The sequence below is a fragment of the Nothoprocta perdicaria genome, unplaced genomic scaffold (assembly GCF_003342845.1).
Source record: "Nothoprocta perdicaria isolate Ctin4 unplaced genomic scaffold, notPer1 scaffold_117, whole genome shotgun sequence".
In the NCBI taxonomy this organism is placed as follows: Eukaryota; Metazoa; Chordata; class Aves; order Tinamiformes; family Tinamidae; genus Nothoprocta; species Nothoprocta perdicaria.
In genome coordinates, this window is record NW_020454283.1 from 1,944,569 (window position 1) to 1,968,876 (window position 24,308).

General features: G+C 43.1%; 1 protein-coding gene across 1 annotated transcript; it reads right to left on the reverse strand.

The window, feature by feature from the left end:
• Nucleotides 1-338: 338 nt before the first annotated feature.
• On the reverse strand, nt 339-20,915 carry DHRS3 (dehydrogenase/reductase 3). Its single transcript, XM_026053690.1, has 6 exons — nt 20,202-20,915; nt 4,589-4,732; nt 3,942-4,061; nt 2,918-3,156; nt 1,864-1,989; nt 339-1,511 (listed from the first exon to the last, which is right to left on the reverse strand). The coding sequence occupies exons 1-6, from the start codon at nt 20,397-20,399 to the stop codon at nt 1,427-1,429; spliced, it is 912 nt and encodes a 303-aa protein (XP_025909475.1). The 5' UTR covers nt 20,400-20,915; the 3' UTR covers nt 339-1,426.
• Nucleotides 20,916-24,308: the final 3,393 nt, after the last annotated feature.

Consider the following 24,308-nt stretch of genomic DNA (forward strand, 5'->3'; position numbering starts at 1 on the left):
ATTTACAACTTCTGAGGCAGGGAAACACTACAAATACCTGTTTTGAAGGTCAGGTGCACTCTGAGATGAGGTGACTTGTCCAAAGCCACACAGGACATCTATGAAAAAGCTTGAAATTCAAGCCAGGAAYTCTCACTTCTTTACTTGGACAACACGGCTTTCCTTGAGGCACTTTCTTGAGGCGTTCTCCCATCAGACTTGCTACTTGCCTGTATTGCTATTGTATTAATTCCTCTTTTAGTAGCGTTCCAATAAAGTTTCAAATACACTGCTATACCTCATGCTGCACAGGAGTGCAATATTGTTCCTACTAGGCTGTTAGAGAATATCATTACAAAAATAAATAAGGTCTAGCTGCTTCTGGCATTTCAGCCCAAGCAGTATTTATCGCTTTTAGCCGGTGATTTGACTCCCTAAAAAATAACAGGTATATTCCCAGTCAAATTCAATGTGCATTTAATCGGGTCTTTGCAAACTTCACACTCCATGAGCACTAGAGCGCTTCTCTCCTCTTTTTAGAGCATTATTTCACTTATTTCACTGTGAGGATTGATACAAGGAATTTTCTTCTGTATGAATTACACCAGGGAATGTATGTTTGCATAAGCAGGCTCTAGATTTTGTTTATCCCCAATTTGATGCCTACATGTGTGTGCCAGTCTACAGAGTAATGCTTATATATTATCATATATATATCTTCATAAATGGACAAAAATATTCAGAAAGACAATTAAAATTTATATATGAGTGCCAGAAGGAATCTGAATCTTCCCTGATTCCAATTGTCTGCTCTTCTCTGACTGAGCATTCCCATCCAGCCTTCACAGGTGCAGTCAGTTCTCTGGGCCCTGGACTGAATGGCCTTTATTAAAGGTAACAGCACTTTGCCCCTTCCCTATGACATGAGTTTGGAACAGCTTCATCAGTGAATGAAAAACATGACCAGTGAGTGAAGGAAGCTTCCACTAAATGTCCATAATTTGTAGTTCTTCAAAGTTTTTTTTTTTTTTCTCCTTCATTAAAAAGCAGGAAAGAAATCACTATCAGTTAGTAACTGCAGTTCCTTTGAAGAGATGGGTAAAGTCCAGGATATGATACTCTGCTCTCAGCTGAAATACCCTATACATATTTTATAAACAAAAATTACATCTTAAAACTGTGAGTAGATTTAACAATGGACTCTAAAGAATTAAACACCAAATAAACATTTCACCCTTCTTGTTTTTCTTTCCAAAGGTCCACAGTCTAGTCATTCAGTCCTGTGCAAAGGTCACGTTACTATGGTTATGACCTGCAAGAAATGTGTTGCCTTAGAGCAGCACAAGCCACATGAGCAGGCTAAAAGCCAAGACGGCTGATTCAGAGTCTTGACAGGATTCTCATGCTTGTGTTGGCTTCACTGGGAACAGTCCTTGCACCATCAAGCCTATGTTCGTCCTTTAAAAGTGTTCATGCACGTATAGCTTCCAGAAAACTTGTGGATTTCTTCAAGTGCTGCCTGAGGAAGAATGCTGTTGGGAAAGCAGAAAGAAAGTGAGCCAGACAGACAAACCTTTCAATGCATTCTAATAAGAGGACATGTAAGTGTGCAGGTGTATATGCACATGCGTATGTATACACATGAGCACRATCAGGTAGCTAGTGAAAGCAGAAAAAGCAGCTCTCAGTATCTCTCAGAGCCTGCTGGCTGTAGAGTTTCCTCCCCTTTGCTCCTATCTCTGTCCTTTGTGGGAGGGTTGAAGGAGTCTGGTCCTGGGTATCAGGTAACAGTCAAATTGAAGTTCACCTTGGTGTATAGACAGCCAGAGTGTAACGTGGTCATACCTAACTGTCTAGGCTAGAGCTGGCAATAGAAATATTTACCTTTTTAGGATGACGAGCACACGCATTGTCCATGGAAGGAGGAGGAAGGCTTGGTTCATCTGAACAGCTTCCACTGTCCTCCTAGCCACAGTCTCTGGCTTGAGAGGAGGAAAAAGGTTAGGGAACCTGAATAAATAAAGCAAAAAAAAAATATTACTCATTAACCAAGTTAACGTTGTTTAAGATATCAGTCAAAGTCCTGGGGCCCTCTAAGTTATTCCTGATTAGTGGCATTGATACCCTAAAATGGACTGSAAGGAACAGAGAATGAGAATGAAAGTCAAGGTCTATAAGTGTGTTGCAGCCAGTAATACTGGACTGGTTAAACAGTGAAGGAACAAACATGCTGCAGTCTTTAGAAGGCAGTGGCTGAGTGTATTCAGGCCCTTGCTTCAGAGGTTTTCTTAGGCAGTCTGCAAATTAACATCACAACACTGTCCTTTCAGCGTCAATGTGCTCGACTCTGCKCAATTCAAACTCTTGACAGGTGAGCTTCCCTCACCGCTTTTGATACCAAGAATAAGATTTCTCCTGGCGTGACATTGCAAGTTTTCCCTTGGCTAAAGGAGCACAAACTACATTAATGGGTCATTCTGTCCCTTGTAAATGATTAATTTAAGTCTGTGGCTGCAATTCCCTACAATGGGAAAGAATTACAAATTTGAACRAATAAAGAAGGAATTTGTACTGTTAATTCTCAAGTAATTGACAGGCTGCTCCCTTTTGAATGACCTCAATCTTCAGATTGCATCCCCTCCCTCTCTAGTGGCTACAAACGGCCCCAAAACACTCAGTGAAAAATAGCTTTCAGTTTTCTCTGTAGAAGGAAATGCTGCGATAGCCTCTCACACAGTGCAGGCAGCTAGTGTGTAGGAAGGTGCCAGCAAACCGAAGGAACCAGTCTGATGAGTCCCAGGCAGCCTAGGGTGACCCTCTGTTCCCAGGCAGCCAAATGAGACATCAAATTCTCTTCACTAAATGAAGCATTAATTAGGAGTGTATTCTGATGATTCATTTAAAATGAGATGTTTTCTTCTAGCTCCCCTGGACTGACCTGATTCTCATGCCCTGAAACATCTCTGTGCTTGTGTGGAAGGGCAGRACTGTTGTGGCATTCACTCCAGGACAGTCTAGCAAGCCCAAGGTCAGGCTCTCCATAAAGGCAAAGGAAGAGGCTTTGGAGGTGCAATAGTCAATGGCACCAGGGATGGCTGACAAGGCCAGGACAGAGTTCAAGCAAACAATGTGTCCATTCTGCAGCTCCAGCATCCTTGGCAGGAATGCTTTGGTGGTCTGAAGAACAACAAAGATAGAGAGAGAGGAAAAAAATAAAGTTTGGCTCAGCAGAGATGCAACAAAAACAGTAGTGACTGAAAAATAACGTGACAGAGACAACAAGCTGAACTTACTGCCCATTAAGCTAAGGAAGGGGTAGGAGAATGCTTTGTCACCAAGTCATTCTTTGGAAGCTTCTAAGCAAAGTTTGTGCATAAAAAAAGCAAAATCTTTCCTAGCATCTAAGTGAGTGGTGCCCACAGATAAAAGCCATGAACAGAATGTTTTGTATGTTTAAGAAGTTCTTAAAGAGGATAAAGTCTCCAGTAAAGAGATTAGATCACAAAGAACTCATTTTCTTTGTTATTATGATTATATCTATTTAGAAATGGAATGAGTTCATGCTAGCTTCCTTCCTTGAGCAAGGCAGCCTCATGCTCCTCTCACTTTCCACACACATCACTAGGCAGAAAATCTGCATGTTTGGCCTTTCTCAGAAGATATCTGATGTTCTACTGGAAATCTCAGAATGGGGATGCAAAAACATCAAATACTGTGTAATTATTGGAAGCTTTTAATATGATATTTTAGAAGTAACTGAAATCCATTTGAGAGAGTCTGTCAAAATTTTGTTGGTCTTTTCTCTGACCTTTGCCCCTCAGATTGTTCTTCATGTCTCTCTTCTGTGTCAGACTGACCTTACCAAGCATCATTTAGAAAGGCCTACCAGCAGCCAAGTGTTTACTGGTAGTTATCTGTCACTCCCACTCCCTGAATACACGAGCTAGAAGAGCTCAACTTACCCAGAACTGTCCCAATGTGTTTATATGTTGTGATTTGAGCAGTGCATCATCATCGCTGTCCATGAGGCTCTTACCGTGGACCACGGCAGCGTTGTTCACTAGGATAGTGATATCACCCACCTGCAGAAAAACAAATGACTTGACTAACACCTCTCCTCACAAACCAGGAGTCACCACTGGCCTTCCAGGAGTGCCCGAATACATTACTATTTCCATAGCTTTTGGCATTTTTGCCCATGGGTTTAGTAATCCTCCTGGATCACATAAACCAATAACTAGGTCTTGTACAGTATAATTTGGATCCATGTTGAACCCAGTCTCTCACACATCTCTTCTCTGTTCAAGCTCATCYTTGTATTATAAGAATACAGAATTAGTATAAATTAGGAAGACAAGTTTTCCACTACTTTTCTCTAGTACAGKTATTTAAGTACCATTATACAGAAATGCCCAAATTTGATTAGTTGTCATCCATATCTTGTTGGCACGGGTGAAAACATTTACGCTGTGGCAATAAATACAACAGGACAAAAACCTTCCGAAATGAAGAAATGTGCGCCTTTGCTTCTTTCCTAATTTGTCAGGGAAGGTGTTTTTGCCCATCAAAGATGAGTAAATGATTAAACCTTGTTTCCACAAACACCAACCTTCTCCCGCACAGCTTTGGCTTGCCGATAAACCTCCTCACGGTTTCCTACGTCACAAATGAAGTAGTGGCACTCGGTCCCCATCATCTTGATTTCCTCCGCAGTCTCTTTCAGGCATTTCTCAGTTCGACCCCACAGGATGATCTGCAACAAGAAACCTTTGTTATGGTCAAGCTGTTTCTGCTTTGAATCTAAAATAATTAAAACATGCTTTAACTTGAACGATTTGAATAGTATCTTTAATGTGCTTTCACTGTCAGCTCTCTTGCACTTTTTCATTTAAGACTAACAGTGATTTCTGAACAAAGACTATAAATGATGTACAGGAGATGGGACTTCTCTTTACAGGCCTGTTGTTTACAAGCAGATCAACAGTGAAATAAAAAAATAAATCATATTTGAGGTATTTCACAAGCTTTGAGAAAATATTTGCAAAACACTGCTCAACTGCAAGTGCATACGCATTTCACAACCTACAGCTATGTGGAAAGCKGAGGAAAAAGAACCACTACAACTGCCAATGTAAGCATCAAGCTTGATGCCCAGAGTCATGAGTTTGTGTCAACGTGGACTTGAGCCTCTCAGTAGGGCTGGAGCAGTCAAATGCAAATGCTGAAAAAATAACTGATGAATTGAAGAGTGATGGAATATAAAGAAAAAGAGAAAGTAGTAAGGCATCAAACGGGTTGAGTAAGTAAGAAATAAACTTCATGTGCCTAACACTCTATAGTTTCACACTGCTATTGCAAAATAAAAAGCCAGTTGTCCCTTTCAGCTGTTTCAAATACCCAGACAGCCTCCTGTTCTCATGGGTTGCCACTGGTGCAATGAATTGTCAGGCAACGCACATGGAAGGATAGCTAAGCCACAGATGACCAGTGACCTCCTGAAGTTACATCTGAATGTGCTGCAACTCTTGGACATAAGTCTCTTCATGACCCAACACTTACTTCATGATCTTTAATATCCTACATATAACCTCGCAAGATGATCCTATTAAAAACCAAGCCATTCAGAGTAGAGAGAATTTGTTGATTATCCCTCTAACAGCATGAACTTTAGTGCTGATTTTTTCCATTGGAAGTTTAAGTCCCTAATGCCATTCACAGTCAGGTGAAGGCTTCAGCCTGCATAAGAGAAAAGCAGCAAGTAAAAGACCATTTGTTTGTGCGAGGTGCGAGTTCCCTAACAGCACAGTGGGAAGTCAGGTTTCCTGCTGTCATTTTTGATGCTTTTTACAGATGGATAAACTGAAAAAAATCRATGCACCACACTTCTGGTCCAAATTCAAGCTCGAATGCTCCTGTAAGATCGTCTAAGGCTTTCAATTTCTCTTATATCTAACCAAAAATTTAGACTGGTGCAGACTTCACTCCGGCCTCCCTGGATATCAAGTCTTACAAAGGGATGAAACTTCTACTTGCTGCTTCAGACTCACATTTGAGGGCTCTGTTGCTCCTCAGCAGAAGGTTTTCTTTGGCTTGTGTTACCATGTGGGCAATAATCCTGTCTTCTTGCTCGCAAAGGTTTTATCACTGTTTTCTAGGTCCTTATTCTACTCTACTGCCTTCTGAGGAGGGTGTCTGCCAACCTACTTGCAAGTCTTCAGCTGTCTGGAATGCACCCTCTGCAGAGTCTGCAGTTTTGTGCTTTGCTCTTGGCACTCCCGAGGTTGTCTTGCTCTGTAACATTCGCAGCAAAGCAAATACAACACAGAACCTGAGAGCTTACGTATCAGTGGTAAACTTGCAGGCTCTGAATGCTCCTGAACTAAAGGTTTGCTCACAGTTGAACAGATGAAGGACTATGGGGCTAAGCCTGGATCCTTCTGATGCCCCCCACAAGCTCCAGCCAGCCTGAAGCTGAGCAGTTAGTACTTCCCTTTATGTGCAAGGACTTCAGTAACTCTCAGTTTCCTTTGCTTAGTAAAACATTAAGAAAAGCATCTCCCAGCAGCTTTAGCCTACCCTGGTTAGGATTTGAGCGCTCTGCATTTGTAAGCGGTCTAGAGCTGGAGCTTAGGAAATGCTCCTTTTTATTAGGAGGCGGAATTTTCAATGTATAGACACGAGTCCAAGAGTCTGATCCGTGTTCCCTTTCCCTTTTAATTCCGAATTGGCAGTAAGTTTCCCGTTGGATAGATTTAAGKCCTGGAGAAAAGGACTCTCACAGCCACATAAACTCCTGCCTGAGACAGGGAGAAACACRGAAGACGGAAGGAGAACAGAGACGGCATCGTTTGTCCAGTAGCTTCCAGGAAGCTGCGCAGCCGCCCGCTGACTGATATGCAAGGGAAGAGGGAAGAATATTTAATCTGTGTCTTGGAGAAGTTCTTCACAGAACCACAGAATATTCAAGGTTGGAAGGGACCTCTAGAGATCATCTAGTCCAACCTTCCYRCWCAMRCAGGCACACCCAGAGCATGTGACACAGGGTGGCATCCAGGTGGGTTTTAAAGACCTCCAGAGAAGAAGTTCTTGGACAGTTTTTTACTTTGGAAGAAATCCAGCTCCAGTTTCATCTCCTCCTTCATCACATCATCCTCTCCTGCCCACCCTTCCTACAGCACTAGACACACTCTCCTTTCACAAAGTCACTGACCCAAAAATCATGGAGGGCAGTGAGGCAGCTAATCCTGGCTGCAGTGGGCCCTGCGCTTACCTCTCATTTACCTCACGCTGACCCCGGCAGCCGCCGCCCGCCCACGCATGTGGAAAGTCCGAGCAGCCGCCCGCGCCGCCACAACCAGCGAGCAGGGAGGAGGCCGCCCCACCACGCTACCTGCCCATGGATTTGTGGCGACAGGGGAATCCAGCCCCTTCCCCCTGCTTAATTAGCTTCCAAGGAGCTAATGGTGTCTGGGTTTAAGGCGGATGTTCCCCGGGTTTATTTGGGAACAGGTTTTGTAAAACAAACCTTATCTCTCCACCTGCTGCTAAGTCACAGAAGGCCTTATCTGGCCTGAGSAAAAGGTTGTGGCTGGAGCAGCAGGCTCAGTAGGCACCACATCCTCCATTCCCCGAGGACTTGTTTAACTCTGGGCTTTAATCCGATAATGAGACATGCCCCGAGGCCAAAGGGGAGCCACAAGGAAGATTTCACTGCTGCTGGCCTAAGGAAAGGCCTGCTAATGGAGGCCTGTGTTGAGGAGCCTCAAATCTAGGCACAGTTTTGAACCCTGCCTTTTCCCCACAATGTAAATTGGGCAGAGTTATGCTCCTAAGAGAAGCAGGATCAGATAASGCTGACAATTTACACAAACTGGTCCAGACTGACACTGCTATCACCTTGAACACACACCATCCACACACCAGAGCCTTCAGTACAACTGTGGTGAAAGAGATAAAGTTAGAATTGATTTTACATCATTTACTAGGCTATTTAGCTTCTAGGTCTGATTTTATTGCTAACACAAGTCAAGTAAAACAGCAAAGGAATGCTGTCCTTTGGTATCACCAATTAATTTGGCATTAAAACTTCAGCAAACCTGTTGTGCCAACCTCTGCCCTTCCAAAGAGCTAGACCAGCACTGGAAGGAGTCCACAATAAAAGCAGCTTTGGGACAGAACATGAACCATTSCTTCACACTTCCCTGTGATTAGCTGTGTTATATTTTAGTAGWGTTGCTCATGCCTTGTCTTTTCCAGCCCAACAGTGTGCACTGTAATTAGCAGATAGAGTTTTCATTCCAAAAGTTTCTGCATCTCCTGATTCTCTGCAYGAGTTTGCAGTGGCTGCAAGATGAAGGTGTTGCAGAGACCCAGAGACACCCTTCCCACCTGACCATCTCTCTTGCCATCTCCACACATCAGTCACAGCAGCTAGCTCTAGAGCAGCAGAGCCATTAGAAGGTGGTAGTATGACCCATTTCAACTCCCTTTCCACCTCCTTTGCAGGCCAGTGACAAAAGTTGCTCTGTGCTGGTATCTGCAAGTGCAGAGACTGCTGCCTTGGTGCAAACAGGGCCCAACACAGAGCTCTGCATTGCATTAAGCAGCACAGTGTGCACATCATCTACTCAAGTATGTCTGYCTTATCCCAGGACACCAGCAGAGCCTGGTGCTGGTGCCTCACAGTTGGTCCCCCAAGACATTCCAGTGTGCCCCACAATCCCAGCGAGTTTCACCTATCATGAAAACAGAAGGCTAAACCCTACAGCTTCAAAACTGTTCCCATACATTTTGCTGTCAACAGCATATGGATTTTTCTCCACCCTTTTCCCTCTCTTGCCCCCAGGCTGAAGTCAGGCAAGTTGCTTCACGGCCTCTCCAGGGGCRAGGCATCAAAGATTTAGGATTATGGGAGCAAGAAAGGTACAGCTGCTCCCTGCAGAATGGCTTTAGAGACTGGAAAAGAACCTTTTGATGTAGTAGGTCGAAATACTTAACCCAGCCCCTTATGACATTTGTGTAGAAGTACAAACAAAGCAAGCATCAGAAAAAAAGGATCAATTCCCACACTAGAAAGTGAATATCAAAGCTGCAAGGGACTGGTATAACTGCAGATAAGCATGGGGGACTCAAAAGAGTAAGCCCATTTGTCTGTTTTACCCACAAGCTTCTCTAAATCAGCATTTAGAGGTTGTAAAGCCATTTGACTACATGAGTTTAATTTAAAATYGAATGCTGCCAGCATGCTGATCACAAGACTCAGCCCTTATTGTGAGCTGCCTTGAGTGAAAGCCAGTGTGATAGCCAGCAATGAAGATAAAAGCTCTGAAGAGACACTGTAAGGACAGTGAAGGGGTGAACAGCAATTCCTTTGGGCTGGAGGCAGAACTTTAAACGCSTTACTTTATCTTTTCACTTAGCACTCAATGGGATTAACATTATCCACCTAAACAAAGCCTCTTTCAACGGTACCCCAGCCACCCCCTTTCCTTCTCTGCAGGAAAGGGAAAAGGGAAGCTCAAAATGCCCAGGAAAGCACGTGAACACCTGGCTCCTACTCAAAGCAGCTTTCCTTGCAGAAAACCTTCACGTTTCTGCCTGCATGCAACCAYTTAGGATCAGCTCCTTCCAAACAATGAACAAACGGCCACTGTTCTCACATCCAGGACTACTTAAGGACAGGTGGCTCCCCCCCATTGCCTTTTTTTYCCCATTTTTTCCAATTGCTTTGGTGTGCAACACAAAATACATCTTGAGGCTGCTCTGGGAGCAGCCCTTTGCAGCTCTGCAGCGTGGAGTGTCAGAGGAAGGGTGAGGGTTGTTTGCAAGAGGAGGTCATGCAGGAGTCAGCCTTTACAATCCTATTAACGCTAGGACAGGGTCAAACGGAGTGCACGTTCCTGCAAAAGCGCCAAGCAGCCACAGGCTGTCACCAGGCAAAGGCTGGAGGCAGCAGTTGTGGGGGGAAAAACGAGGGATTTTTTTTTTTAAAAAATCGTTAATGTCTAACACACCATGTGTCAGAACTCGCCTCTGCTCCAGGGAGTCAAAGCACACAGGGAAATATCCAGCAAGGAAAGTCACAGCCTGCAAAGCTGGAAGAAGTGGCAGTGTGGGGCTGAGGAGAAGAGGGGGTTCTTTTTTAAGTTATAACTTAAATATTTAACAAATATATATATATTTGAGGTAAGAATTTGAAGATGTTTACCAAAATTATAATATTCAGTCCTGTAGAAATAGATGGAGTGCTGCTACTTCTTTGCTCGACATGCCATCCCTAAGCCAGATTCCTGCAAAAATGTCTATCGARATCTCAGGAAATTGTAGGGAGGGTAAATACACAGATCCCAAAAGTCCTTTTGTACCTCAAGGACAGCAGACAAGATAAAAGGATAGAAAGTCAATAAATAACATTTTACAAGAGAATTTGCTGGGTCTGCTTGATGGAAAGGACAAGGTCCAATATTTAACATTGCAACATRACTGAAGTTTTGCTATTTGCTTTTTCCCCTTCCAAAATGCTGCRTTATGTTTGTGTTGCACAAACCTCTCAAGAAAGGGTTCTTAACATGTGCAATTAAAATAAACATTTACTGTGATACCAAAAAGCTAAGATAGCAAAAGCTAAGCATTTTGGTAAAGCTAAAAGCAAAAAGAATTTCAGGTTGCAGGGATTTAGCGGGGACACCTGACATTAAAAAYATGGTCACAATTCATTGCAGAAGGACTGAAGTTGTTTGTCGCCAAAGTGATTCCTGAAATTGCTTGATTCAATGAAAAACCTAAGGGKCTGTTGCCTCTGAACTTTACCTATTTAGGTGGGAGGTAGAAAAGATGTATAAAACTTCACTGGTCTCTGTAACACCTCAGTCCTTGTAGCAATGTCAGAGAARAAGAACTGGGAGAGTATTTAAAGTTGCTAATTTTGAAGAATGGCTTGCAACAAAATCAAACACACAAGCCTAAGGATGGGCAAAGTTTCCAAGGCTGTCATTAGTCACCTCCCTCCATAAGGGTCCTGTAAGGCTCGGGATCATATACATGCAAATGTATATGATGCAATCCTTTACTAAAGAAAAAAGTCTGCAGTGAAGCTAATGGAAAAGCATTAACATTAAAAGAGCCTGCATTAAATCCATAGCTAAACTGAATGCTATCAACAGTTTCAGACAAGCTCTTCTATAAACCTTTCCCCTTCTAAAAAAGAAAATTACTACCACTTAAAAACCATCTAAAAGCTAGCAAATGAGTTATCCCTACAAGTATTTTATTCAAAGAAAAAGGCCACTACTTGGAAAGAAACCTTTAATATTTGAATGCTTACTTTCCCAGCTTTTTGTGTTATTTTTTAATGGTGACTTGCTACGCAATTGGATAGAGTTTCTGAGCATTATCTATAATATTTATAGATAAATATCATATTTATCTGCTTAAAGTGAGAAACAGCACAGCTCTAGCTGACCCAAGCCACGCAGGTTCACCAGCAGTTTAGCTTATTTAAAATAAGAGGCTGGCCAGGCTACTGCAAAGTGAGCTCTGGCACATTGAGCAGTTACTGCTCTTGGGAAGTTCCCCTTCTTCAGACGGAATAGCTGATCACATGCATGCTCTTTAGGTAACTGCAAAACGAAAAAACACAAAATGAAATTAATTCCCTTTGGCATAAAGATAAAACTAATTAAAATATCACAGAGCACAACTGCTAGTTCCCAGTAACACAAATTAGATAAAGTAATCTTCTTTGCAAAAGTCCGTAGCTGCCCTAGATCTTGATACAAATAACCTAATTGTGTCTGAATCTTGGGAAACAAAACCAAAGCAGAAGCGAGCAGTAAACAAGTGCAGTGATGTCATTAGTAGCTGGCTGACCCACTGCTGAACCCTGGGGCTCTAAAGGACATGCAAGGTGCCAGATCACTGCACAGACACACGTCTGGTGGCAGAAAAGGTGTCACGGACCAAACCACAACTGCTACATGTCACCTAAGGAAATGAAGCCTTGAAAAAACCCTTTGATGGCCAAGAGTCTAAAGAACAGGCTGAGTTCACGCTTCCATAAAACAGAACTTAAACAGGACACATTTAAAATGCCTGGATTAAAATCAAATAGCAATCAACACAAAGAATATTTTACAGGACTGCACAATGAGCATATCTCAAAAGTCCAACTCAGTTCAGCAAGACCAGACTCCTGTGTTTCCCAAGGGTCTCAGAAACCTTCTTATATCATTTCTGACAGCTCACTGTAGTAAGAGCCAGCCCTGCTCTATGACCGCTTTGGGAAAGTATTTGTACCAGCTGGCTGGCTTTTCTATCGCATTTGGAAGCACAATTCCTTCACATTCAAACAGTAAGCTGAATATTGTCCTCTTTTCGTACTTTTTGTAGGAGGCAGGGCACAGGGAATAGAGTTTGTAGTCAGATAATTCCAAGTTGCTAAAACTAGATCTTATTCTATGTCATTCATTCTGCAGAACCTAAGRTGGATAAGTGTGTCCCAGGGAATGTTCTGACCAGGGATGGGCTGTTTCCTATTATCGGGGAGATTAAAATGACAGATCCAAGACAAACACTAGTGTAATCTTCAAGTAGAAGAGATCTARTTGTCTGCTGTTTCTATCAATCTCTTCAAGGACCAGGAAAGAAGAACTGAATCCTCTTAACGACAGGATTTTCCACTCCCATGGATTTATTCCAAGTCTTGTAATATGAGGCACTTTTTTAAAGTCCGTCATCCATACTCAAACGAGTGGCCAAGAATTCCAGCTTTTATTTCAAGTACTGTGAGTTTGTCCACTCCTCAAATATGCAAAAATTTTAAAAATTTAACTTGGTTGTACCCAAAGATTCACATACAAAGCAAATAAAGCAAAAAAACCCCAATCCTATTTACTTAAAACCTCATGCTTCTTTTWGAGTAGTAATTCGATAGCAACCAGTAATGCGGGAGACTTTTGCTGTACAGCAAAGCTCCTAAAAAACTGAAATAAGGATACAAATGCTCAACATAYACAGAAATGTAGCTAGCTGTTTCAGGGCAGGACTTAATGGAAAGGAAAACATATTGAAGAGAAAACATAGAAGCACTACCTGTGAGAACCACTMGTGCAAGCTGATGCCTACACTGACCAAGAGGTCAAACACTGACTGCAGCGATTAGATGTTTACTTGGGCAATGCTAGACAACAGAAATCCCTATGCTGAACAAGTGATGAATATAAGTAATGTATAATCTTACAATAATGCATAATCTTATAGTGTATAAATTGTAATTAATAACATGTCAATATAAGGGTGGCTGTCTACAAAGTCCTTCCTTAATTGTACATAATTTACAGCTAAACTAATATGAACAGTTTAAATTAGTCGCAAACTCTGCCAAGGTACCTATCTATTCTCAACTATATTAATTAGAATTAATTTAAGCCCTGCAGGGTAAAGGTCAAACTACGTGAATTTGACCCTATCCTACTGGCGTCAGTGTTATCAGCTAATGGATCTGGCATTGCTGGGTCCATGCTGTTCCACTCCTCCTGTGTGGACATGATCCTTTGAAGACGAAGGTCTGTGCCAGGCTAAGAAGCTCTCTCCAATAATTTCTGCATTATATTCCTGATCATCGCACAGGCTTAAAACACTCAGAATTCGCTCCCTCTTGGCCAGCTATGAGTCTGCCCTCTGCCTCACACAGCTTTTCTTTTTCCCCTCCCTATAGCTAGAAACTGCATCCCCAATTCAGTCTGAAAAAAATGAAGTAATAACCTTAAATTRGTAATTTTCAAATGTTGGTCAGTTTGAAGAACACCACCCACAATCTGCTCAGTTTAAGTCACTCCTTCATATTTTTACTAACCATAAGATACTATCACCTTAAATGCTCCAGCCAGGATACGTTTCCACAGCCCTGGGAGTGGTACTTGTATATGAACAGATAAGCAAACAGTGAGATGGTTGCTTGCCCATTTTGCAAAGCCAAGTTCAAGGCAGAAGCTCTGCTTTTTTACAACTATAGGCACCAACCACTGACAAGAAGCAGCATCAGAGACTGCTGGGGCTCGGTATGAAGTCCTATGGGCACTTCTGCTCATTCATAACCTACACTTGAAAGGAGGCAGGTAAAAATATATTATATCTTTGATTCCTTCTAGGCCTTTCAGTCAAATACTTCAGAATAAAAGGTTACTCAAAGCAAATTCTGGTGCCAGACTAATTAGGCATTAGCTCAACAGCATCTTTAACTCTATTTATAACGCAGTAAAAACTATTTATATACATTAGTGCGTCAGATGAAAATAGTTCTAYGATTCCCTGTCAACTTTTTTTTTTCCAAATCCGTACCAGACAGGTGACGTAAGTGCAAGAGAAACACAGCAGATTTACAAGTCATTGGAGGTGCTGGAACCACAAAAACAAAATATGACTGAATGCCTTCAAATAAGGTGAAAAAACACAGATCAAACTGTCTTCTTGTCAATGCAAAATGCTCCGTAACAGAGGACAGGCAAATTCTCAATGAGAAATTGAAACAGCTATGGGGAGAGCATTGTTTCACAGGCATCTACAGAGCAGATTTCTGTTAATTCTGGTAGTGTGCCGACCAGATACACTTATTCAGCACATTACTCAAGCTGCTGGCCYTGGCACCAGCACGCATTGCAGGCTTGATGCCATCCGGGCCTGGGACTGGACACAAGGRATCTTCTCCCCATCTTCACTCTCCATCAACAAGAGCATTATTCTGCATGACAMGGAAAACATCCACTCCCGAATTTCTCACATAATTCTGGTCACTGGTAAGTTAAAACATAGTCTAATAATGCGTTTACAGCCATTGAAAATATCCCCCAAACTGTTCAGTTCAAATATTTTTCTTTCAACTGCTTGTTCTACTATCACAGGAAAGATTAACAGGCTGACATTTGCAAGATGGGCAAGTTTTCTCATTCTCCTAAATGATGAGAATCATCTGATATCATGGATGATTAGATTATCACAAGAAATAATCTCTTTAATACAATAACCTAAAAGGAAATACTGTATCTGTAGTACATTGCATACTGCATTTGCATTGGGTAAAGTGTACCATTTCTTTTAAAAATCATCCAAAAGGATTTTGGATTTTATTATGTTAGATCACAGGATCTACTAAAAACAAACMCATTGTGATTCATCTCATTCTTGGAAAAACAGTTCCTCTCAGTTCTGAGACTCTGTTGATTTAAAATCAACTCTTTTCCTCATATTAATCTCTACCAGGGCGACAAGGTCAAGTCTATTCATGTTCTGAACTCAGAGTGGATTACAAAATATGTCAGAGATCAGTTATTACTTGTAGAATGCAAGTGTCTTCTTGATGTCTGGCCCAGCTGCAGTGGATTTAAGAAAGGACAGACTTAACGAGCAAGACTTACTTGTCCTGAATTTACTTCAGGTATGTTAGCTCATTCCTCCGGCACATAAATTGTGCTCCTTCATACATGACAAATTGAACTTCTGGTTTGGAAGACTACAGACAATATGGACGGAGCTCTGTGGCAGATTAAAATTCCTGTGTGTTAAGACTTTGATGTCAGATTCCTCTTTATGCAAAAAGTCTAGAGGTTCTGGAAGTAAATTCAGAGCTCGATGGCTAAGAATGAACAATATTTTCAAAGGCATTTTAGATGAAGATCTCTTACCAAAAATCCATGCAAGACAGTCCTAACAGCTTTTGTGCTATACCTTGAAGAAGGGCACAGCTCTGAACAACTACTTTAGTCATTCATCAGTATCAGTCTTGCTGTTATGTCTTCACTTCAGGAGATGAGTGTTACTTTTATATCCAGCTGTTATCACAGTCCAGCTAATCTTTTAATATATAGCATTCATCCAAACATATACGCTAATACATACAAATCAGAATTGCAGTATATCAATATAATTCATATAGATCAAGTTAAAGTACTCATTGAATTAAATATAGTTTATGTACACAATGGGGAGGAATGTTGCAGAAGCTCATTTCACAAGTTTCAAAAGCTTGCATTTCTAAGCATGTCAGTCTAAATCCTAAATCTTAATCTCCATTTTTGTATGGTCTCTGCATATGCAGCACTCCCACCCAAACTACAGTTCAGAGTTTAAAAGCCTCACTCAGCTGAAATGCTAATTTTAAAAGGYTTTCAGGCACCTGTGATTTCTATGAGGTTTTTCAACCCTCTGGAATTCACTGGGGCTCAGAGGGAAACTACCTCCAGGTTTCCCAGCACAGACACAASCTGGACAGTTCTCAGCCTCCTTCAAGCTCCTTCCTCTGCTCCCTACTTATTCCTGGCCCTATACAATTCCTTTTGCTCTGCTTCACGGTTATTTGGGATGTGCAACTGTGAATTAGCTCAGAGAATCCAACTGCAAAGACTCTCCATGCCATTGCTTCAGGAACAGCCATGACAATAACACTGTGGCATGAAGAAGGTCTAAGTCAGTGCTACCAGAGGGGAAACCTTAGGTAAAGAACTTCTGCTAGAACTGATCAAGGCCTTAAGGAATTGTTTGGATTGAAAACAAAAAGAGGACTAACAATACATCTTCCTAAACAAAGACATTAAGCTCTGCCCTTGAAAATTGTGTGAAAGTAATGATTGAGAAAAAAAAAGTTCATCTTTATTTGTAGCCTGAAAAAAAAAAGGCTAGTGATATAAACCAAAAAGTCTGTAAACAGTGTTCAAAGCAAGAATTTAAGTAGCATCACCACTGTTCTGAAATAATCACTATGTTTGTGGGATTGCCTAATTACCCATCACACTGCCATCCTGCTCAAGGTATCTTGCAAACTAATGGAGCGGATCTCCTGGACTGCAGCACTGACAGGGAGGTCACGGCTATCCAGCAGGACACTCCCTGCCAGAGCAAGGCTTCTGTTTGGGTTTTTGTTTCTTTTATTGGTGATAGCAGCTTCTTGCCACCTAGTAATGACTCTTGTCTGTCCAGATATTCCAGACAGCCTATTTCATCCAAGACAAGTGTGGAAGTCCTCCGTGTTGTGCTGGCTCCTGCACTGCAGAGAGTAAGCAACGAGGGGACAGAGCAGGAGAGATTGTTCAGGGCTTGCACAAGGTCAGTTCTTGTGCAGTGACAAATGCAGAGAACTCTCAAGGTGAATAGATAGATGCAGCTYTCAACAGCAGTGGCCTCACCCTAATGCACAGACAGAGTTGCCCAGAGCCTTTTGGTATTTTGGGGATCTCTCCTCTGCTGCAAACACCTAGAAGCCCAGGTGTCCATTCAACAGCCACCATTACCCAAAAGGCAAAGACATCTCAAGCCTAGAGCAAGTCTAGAAGGGCAAAACATATGGAGGATGAAACAAACCAAGAAACTGAAAGGCACTGCTCTAAGATGCTACCGTAAAGATGCCATGAAGATTCATATTGATCATCGAGACCACAGCTCTTGGTGGAAATAAAAAGCCTAGTGAAAAATAAACTTTCCTTTTTTAAACCAGTCTCCAACAGAAAAGGCCTAAGTTAGTCCTCCAAAGTCACAGTCAGATAACCTTGAGCCTTAAAATACATACTACAGTTGGGGAATGTGTTTCCATACTACAATTACATCTTTTTTTCCCCCCAATTAGTTTTACTAGGCTTCTCTAATCTCTAACAATCCTGAACGCATAAAGACCAAGAAACTCTTATTTTGTCAGAGCACAGATTAAATCACTCGTGAACAAATTAAGTTAATACAGAAGCAAGAATTTAGACATCAAGGAAATGCCCTGAAAGAAGGCCTGACAAAGAACAAGGCATACAAATGATATAAACCTTCATCGTTGGAGATCATCAAAAACAGCTTTGACRGATTTCTGGCAAACACACAGCCATAAAAAAATGCATGCAGGAAAAGGGAAAGGCCTAGAGGAACTCAGTAATATTTTCCAGCTCTAACTATCAGTGAATGAATCCATTCAGCCCTTATATCCCCCCTGACTACCCATATCTCTACATTGCTGTTATTCCAGGCAAGAAACTTCAGAGCGAGTCTTTGCAAAATTATGCAGTGTATTCTTTACAAGAAAGATCATTAAGGCCTGGAAGGGGATTTTTACTCCATGGGCATTGAATCGCAAACCATTAGAAACTCACTAAAATCTCCACTTCCCCCCTTTCAAACACAAATACAACTCTGCCATTTCTGCTAACCACAGAATAGCAAAAACCGAGTTCCTTAATAAAGCTACCACTGTGTGAGACCAGCATAGAGGTGATACTTAAAATATTTTTGAGCAATAAAGTATGATCTGAAGTCTCAAGAAGYAAAGCCAACCAACAATAGCAAAAATTTTACAAGCAACCAACTACACCCTGAAAACAAAGTACATTTCTCCAGGACTTGAACAGCAACAAAATAGCTCACCAGTTGGACACATCTGCGTGGATCAGTGTTAAACTTGAATTACAGCATTTGAGTTCTTCTRGAGAAAATTTAATGCTATTCACTGGGTAATAACACTAACCTGCCCCATATCTTCTATAAACCTTGTTTTTTGATGCAGCACATTTGTGGGCCAATAAGACTAAAAATGTATTGCCCCCAAATCACTGGTAAACCAAATACAAAAACTAGAAGATTAAGACTGCTGATGCTAAAGCCACAACACTGCTTTGTGCCCTAGGTGGAAATCTCAGAGATGCCAGCAAATGACCATGAAAAAAAAAAAAAAGAACACTTTAGAAGAAAAGGGCCATTGGCATTTACCCGTTCAGGTCATGTYTGAGGCAGAGTAATAAAGGAAGAGCCCCATGCAAGGTGACCTGCAGTGCAGTGTCATCAATGACACATGCTCCCTTCTCAGCTAACCTGTCCTGCAGGAGATCCTAATCTCAAAAATATGGTTGTATATCGCCGCCTACCTCCAAAACCCCGCCACTATGTCTGCGTGCGCAAGAGCCCGGAGGAGTCTTCCGGGACACACTGCACACCCAGGAGAAGCTGGACGTGCCACACAGCTTCCAGGTACCTCTATGCAACACTGCACACRGCCTCTGCATTTCCTGCCTTTGGTGGAGCCTTTTTCCAAGCTTGGAATATCACGAATATACCACACAATGAAAAATTGTCAAAAGTTATTAATGACAATCAAAAAGTCAAGCTGCATGCAATTATAAAACTACAGTAGAAGACAGAAAAACTGAATATCCCACTGTTACAGGTCTTATTGAAAGGCATCTTCCAGTTGCCTCAAGTCTTCTCCAGTTCTTTGCTGTTATCTAAGAAAAAAAGCATAAAATCAATAGCAGTAAATGGAGGCTTTGCACCCTACAGAATCCTGCATTAAAAAAAGTCACATTTCAGCACAAGAAGCAGGATAGCAGTGAAATCTCAAAGCAAAGGGGCTGGAAACTACCACCCCTAAGTATAATCTCCTACATAAAATGTGGAGGATTGAATAAGAGTCCTGTGTTCCGGGGGAAGGGTGCCACAACTGAAACCACAGAGAGCAAAAGCTGCTGAGGGCCATATTTGTGGAATAACTGGAATTTAGCTGAAAGGAGATCCTAATCCAGGAAAGGCAAAACCTGAAACACCTTGAGCACAGCAGGGGAGGAAACATAAGACACGAAATCCAATGTAAGCGATACTTAGTAGTTGCATGGGATTTTGTAACACCATATGAGCAGAGTCCAAATCTCCAAGAATTTCTCATCTCCACACTTATTTTAAGGCTCACTGTCTGGTCCATGTGGACTAACCTGTTCACATGGGAACTGTGCCTGGTCCCCGAGGTGACCGCAGGTGCTCTGCACCCAAGCAAACCGCAGCTAAGCGGCTCCCGAAGCCGCTGCAGAAATGGTGGCACTTCAGTGCTACAGCTCGGCGCAGCACCGCCGGAAAAACAAACATGGGAGCACGGCCGCCTAAGCGAGAACGCAAATACACTCGCTCGGGTGCAAAGGTCGCTCCTCCCGCTTGTTCTGCCCTCGAGAACTTGCAAACCTCACCACTGGACTTGCAAACATCGGAGTTGAGCGCCTCGGGGCAAAGCGGCGAGTGACAACGCGGCACCCCGCGTCACACGCAGGCGTTTTAGCTGCTCTTTATCCTGCGTTTGTTACCGCTCGCTTGGAGGGGCACTGCTGCAGCTGGCTGCTTCCACCACCCCTTCCTCCCGCTGCCCCTTCGCCGCATCCCCCGCATCGCGCGGAGCGGGGGGCCCGGCCGCCCCGAGCCCCCTTCCCGCCGCTCACCTTCCTGGCCCGGCGGCGGGCGAACTCCCTGGCGAGGTGGCGGCCGATGCCGCGGCCGCCGCCCGTGATGAGGACGCTCTCGGCGGCCAGGTCGCGCCGCGCGGGCGGGCGCACGAGGCGCGCGGCGGCGCGCAGCGCCAGGCCCAGCATGTGCAGCGGCAGCAGCAGCAGCAGCGCGCCCAGCCGCCCCCAGCCCATGGAGGCTCCAGCCCCTCGGCGCCGGCACAGCCGGGCGCTGCAAGGGAGTAAAACGCAGCGGCAACAACAACAAACGCCCTTCTTGCCCCTCCCGCCCCTAAATAAAGCGGGGCGGGAGCAGCACAACGCGGAAAGCCAAGTTGCTCCTGGTTTGCTTGCTCGCTTTCCTCCGGGATTGCCGCAGGCTCGGCGAACGGGCTCCCTGTTCAGCTGGAATGCAGTCTTGTTTTTAAGCAAAGAGACAGAAGAAAAAGTAAAATCAAAAGTAACCAGGCATCTCTCTGCTCCAAGGAACCACGGAACGATCCGGTATCCAAGGCGGAGGGTTTTACACTTGGAAAGCAGCGCAGCCCGACCGGCCTGCAGCGCGGGGCTATTCTTAGACTCAGGAAATTGCTCAAAGCAGACAGAATCGCCGCCACTTTCTCTTCAAGAAAGGGTCTGCTCAGGGCAGGCTCGTTGTTGTGGCCGAATCCGTGCAAACATCCCCGCGCGCGCGCGCAACTCCTCGTCGCTGCAGCCCGGGGCTCCGCGAACTGCCGCCTTCCGCGCCGCCTTGCGCGGAGCCTTTATAGCCCGTCAGGATTGATGGGCAGGCGCGGAGCSGGGGAGCCCTCCCTGGGAGGGGCCGCCTCGGCTCTGCCCTCCCCTTGCCGCTCCCCCCGGCCCGGCCCGGCTCGGGAAACTGGTCCCGGCTGCTGGGGCCCATCACGACCCCGTGCCCATCCTCTCCGGGCAGGGCGGCATCGCGCACTGGGGACTTTCCTCCGGGATCTGCCTGTCTGGCATGGCATGAAGCTGAGGAGTGGAGCTCTCAGCAAAGTAATGAGAAGGAAACTGAATAAGGAGGGAATAAAGAATAAAGAATAAARAATAAAGAATAAAGAATAAAGAATAAAGAATAAAGAGCTCCAGCTCGGCTCTTTGCACTGCTGGGCATTAACCAGGTATGTTATGCATCCAGTTGCACTGTCGAAGCACCTCTTAGGGGGATCTAACCACACGTTTGAACGGAGCTCTTCATGCAGAGTTACTAATCATGGTTGCCACCAGAATAATTTAATGTGCAAAGTTTTTAGGATGTCAGAAGATGCTCTTGGAGATCAAGCCCTCAAGGCCATCTTCCCAGTTGCACAAAGGACTCTGGACATTGCACTTTATATGCTACTGAGAAGGTGCCAAAATTGCACAAAATGCAAAGCCTTGTGTTAATCCAAGAGGCCTGAGTCACCATGAGCTGTCCTGGGAAGCCATCTAGTGCTCCGAACCAGAATTACTGGGAAGGACAACCCTGCAAGYGTCTGGCGCTTGTGCACTTCTCCGAGCTACCAGGAAGTTCGGAAACGCGTCTCGGTGCCTGTGCACGGACTGCACAACTCCACTGGGAARTGCAGCAGGTTTCACATTTCCCAATGAAGCGAATGCTCCTGTGCGCGCCGCAGTTCAAAGGGCTACGGTGTYCACAGGGGTCTGCAACCGCATCGCTGGAGCCAGCCCCGTTCAAAACCCGTCTCACGCAGGGTTCTTCTAACACACAGAAAAGATCAACACCTAAATTCCTTGCTTTCCAGCTCTGCTAAGACTTCCATGGAAGCGCTGAGAAAAAATTAACCAATATTGGTGAGAAAGTGGCAGCTTACGGGTCTTACCTGTAGGTGCCAGGTGAGCTCGCACGAAACCAGCCAGGCGACTGCCACACATCGTCACACGAGCAGTGCTGTCAAGAGATTTGGGGAGAAAAAGCTGAAGCATCTCACTGGAAACTGCAAGTCTGTAGTTATTTCCAGAGTTGGGTGGTATCCCCAACTTAGCCTATGTGAAAAAAAAAAAAGTGCAGAATTTCCACTGCTGCCTGGCAGCGTTTCACACCTCAGGGTGTTTTTACGGTCATACCTTTTGGAGTGGAGCTGGAGGAGGCACCTGGCACTGCCGTTTTCCTCCCAGGCCAAAAGCTTTAAAGAGGAGAGAGAGAAATTACACAGAGAGCCCAGTGTCTAGCTGAACCGAGAATGACTCAGCGTCTGGGCTGCTAACAAATCTAACAGCTTTCTGGTGGGGAACAGGGCAGTGCTAGAAAATGAAGGCATTTGAAGCCCATCAAAGTGAAATTGTTTCTCGATTCCTTAGTTCAGTACATTTTGATGCATAAATCTCCATAGGCACATTTAAAATATGAAAGTCTGTAATACTCTACAACCGTGTTGTTATTCAAACCAAAGGACAACATTAAATTATTAATTTAAAGTGTGTTTCATTGATGCTACCGGGATTAGTCTAGTGAATATTTCATATACGTGTTTGTCATTTGAATTACACAGTAAGATATACTGGAAGTGTTATTTTTATTCATTAGGATTTGGGTTTATTGAACTACGTGAAAATTTTCTACAAAAATTTCAACTAAAAAATAAATTTAAAAAGAATTACTTTCATAACATGCTCTTCAAATTTCAGTAAAAGCATGTTTTAGATTTACCATGAAGTGCTTGCAACCAGAATAGCAGCATTAAGATGGCTTTATACATTTTTATTATGCTATTTTGAATTAATATATTTAAATTTAAATTATCCTTGAATGTCCTAATCCTGAGGCCTTAGTCAAAATAATGCATATRCATTTTCTGAATATTTATCTACAATAGCTGCTAACTGTAAAGGTAGGGTAGGAAGGCCTATACAACCCAAAATYCCACTTTTGGACTGTTTTTATATTTTTGTTACGTTTATGTTATATTTACTCATACTCACAATGAAGACTTGCTCCTCTTTCCTAGCTGCCGTGGCTTGAAGGAATCAATCACAGTGAAAAAATCCACAATTACCACCGGAACCAAGGGGTAATTTCTGACTATCAGTTACTTAGCCACGTTGACCATTTTAACAGAACAGAATGGCAACAATTCTGTGTTTTCAGCTTCAAACAAAAAAGCAAAAATGCCCAGATATCTACTGTACACCAGTAAGGCAAATGGGAAAAAAAATCTCGGAATGCAGAGCAGTACCATTACACAATGGAAAATCTGTGTCACCAGGGCGTCAAGTAGCACCAGCTTTTTACCCCAGTGTGAGATGCCTGACCTGGAACGATCTATCACAGGCACGGGTTAAAATGACCTTTAAATAAAGAAATTCTTTTGCCAAGCTGAGCTGTGTTTAATGAAATATTGCTCTCAGGGTTGCAGAAATCAAGAGCTCATATTTTGTGCTTCTTGATTTCTTGCCCCGTTTGAGTTCACATTTTGCATTTGAAATGTGTCCCAGTGGATCTGTGATTTCACACCGTGCTTCTGTACATTATTAAGCATTAACAGTATGATACTGCTATGTTGGAAGGGAGGTTTTGCCACGACTAAGCTCAATGGGACCAGGTCTCTGTTTAATATCTAGGCTTGATGGAAAACAGCCTGTGTCCAGCCCTCTGTGAAAAGCTGCATTTGCAAGTCCTACTGCCTTCTCAGGGTCTCGCAACAACTTTACTCACAAACTTTATTTATCCGTGTGCTAAATAAAGATATGACGAATGTCTCAATACGTTCTAGACAACCACCTTTAAATTCTCTGTGTGCAGAAGCAGCTGTGTTTATAAACAAAAATGTGTTCAGAGTACGTTATTTCCAGTATTGCTGGAATAATTCCAGTATTGGTGGAACTCAGATAAAGGGATGCAATATCAGGAATGTGGCATTTCATTCAGTTACTTAGTTATTTCATTGCATGCTAGATTTTATAATTTGTACTCACAGCATTGTTTTCTCGCCTATATTTAATTAAGAATCGAAATTCTACATCAGCAAAAAAATACCAATAAGAAATTAGAGTGAGTTTATTTTTCTTTAAAAAAATCATGTTTCTTTAAAAATAATCATTTTCCTAATGACAGTCTCAATTTTTCAGTCTCTATTTTTTTTA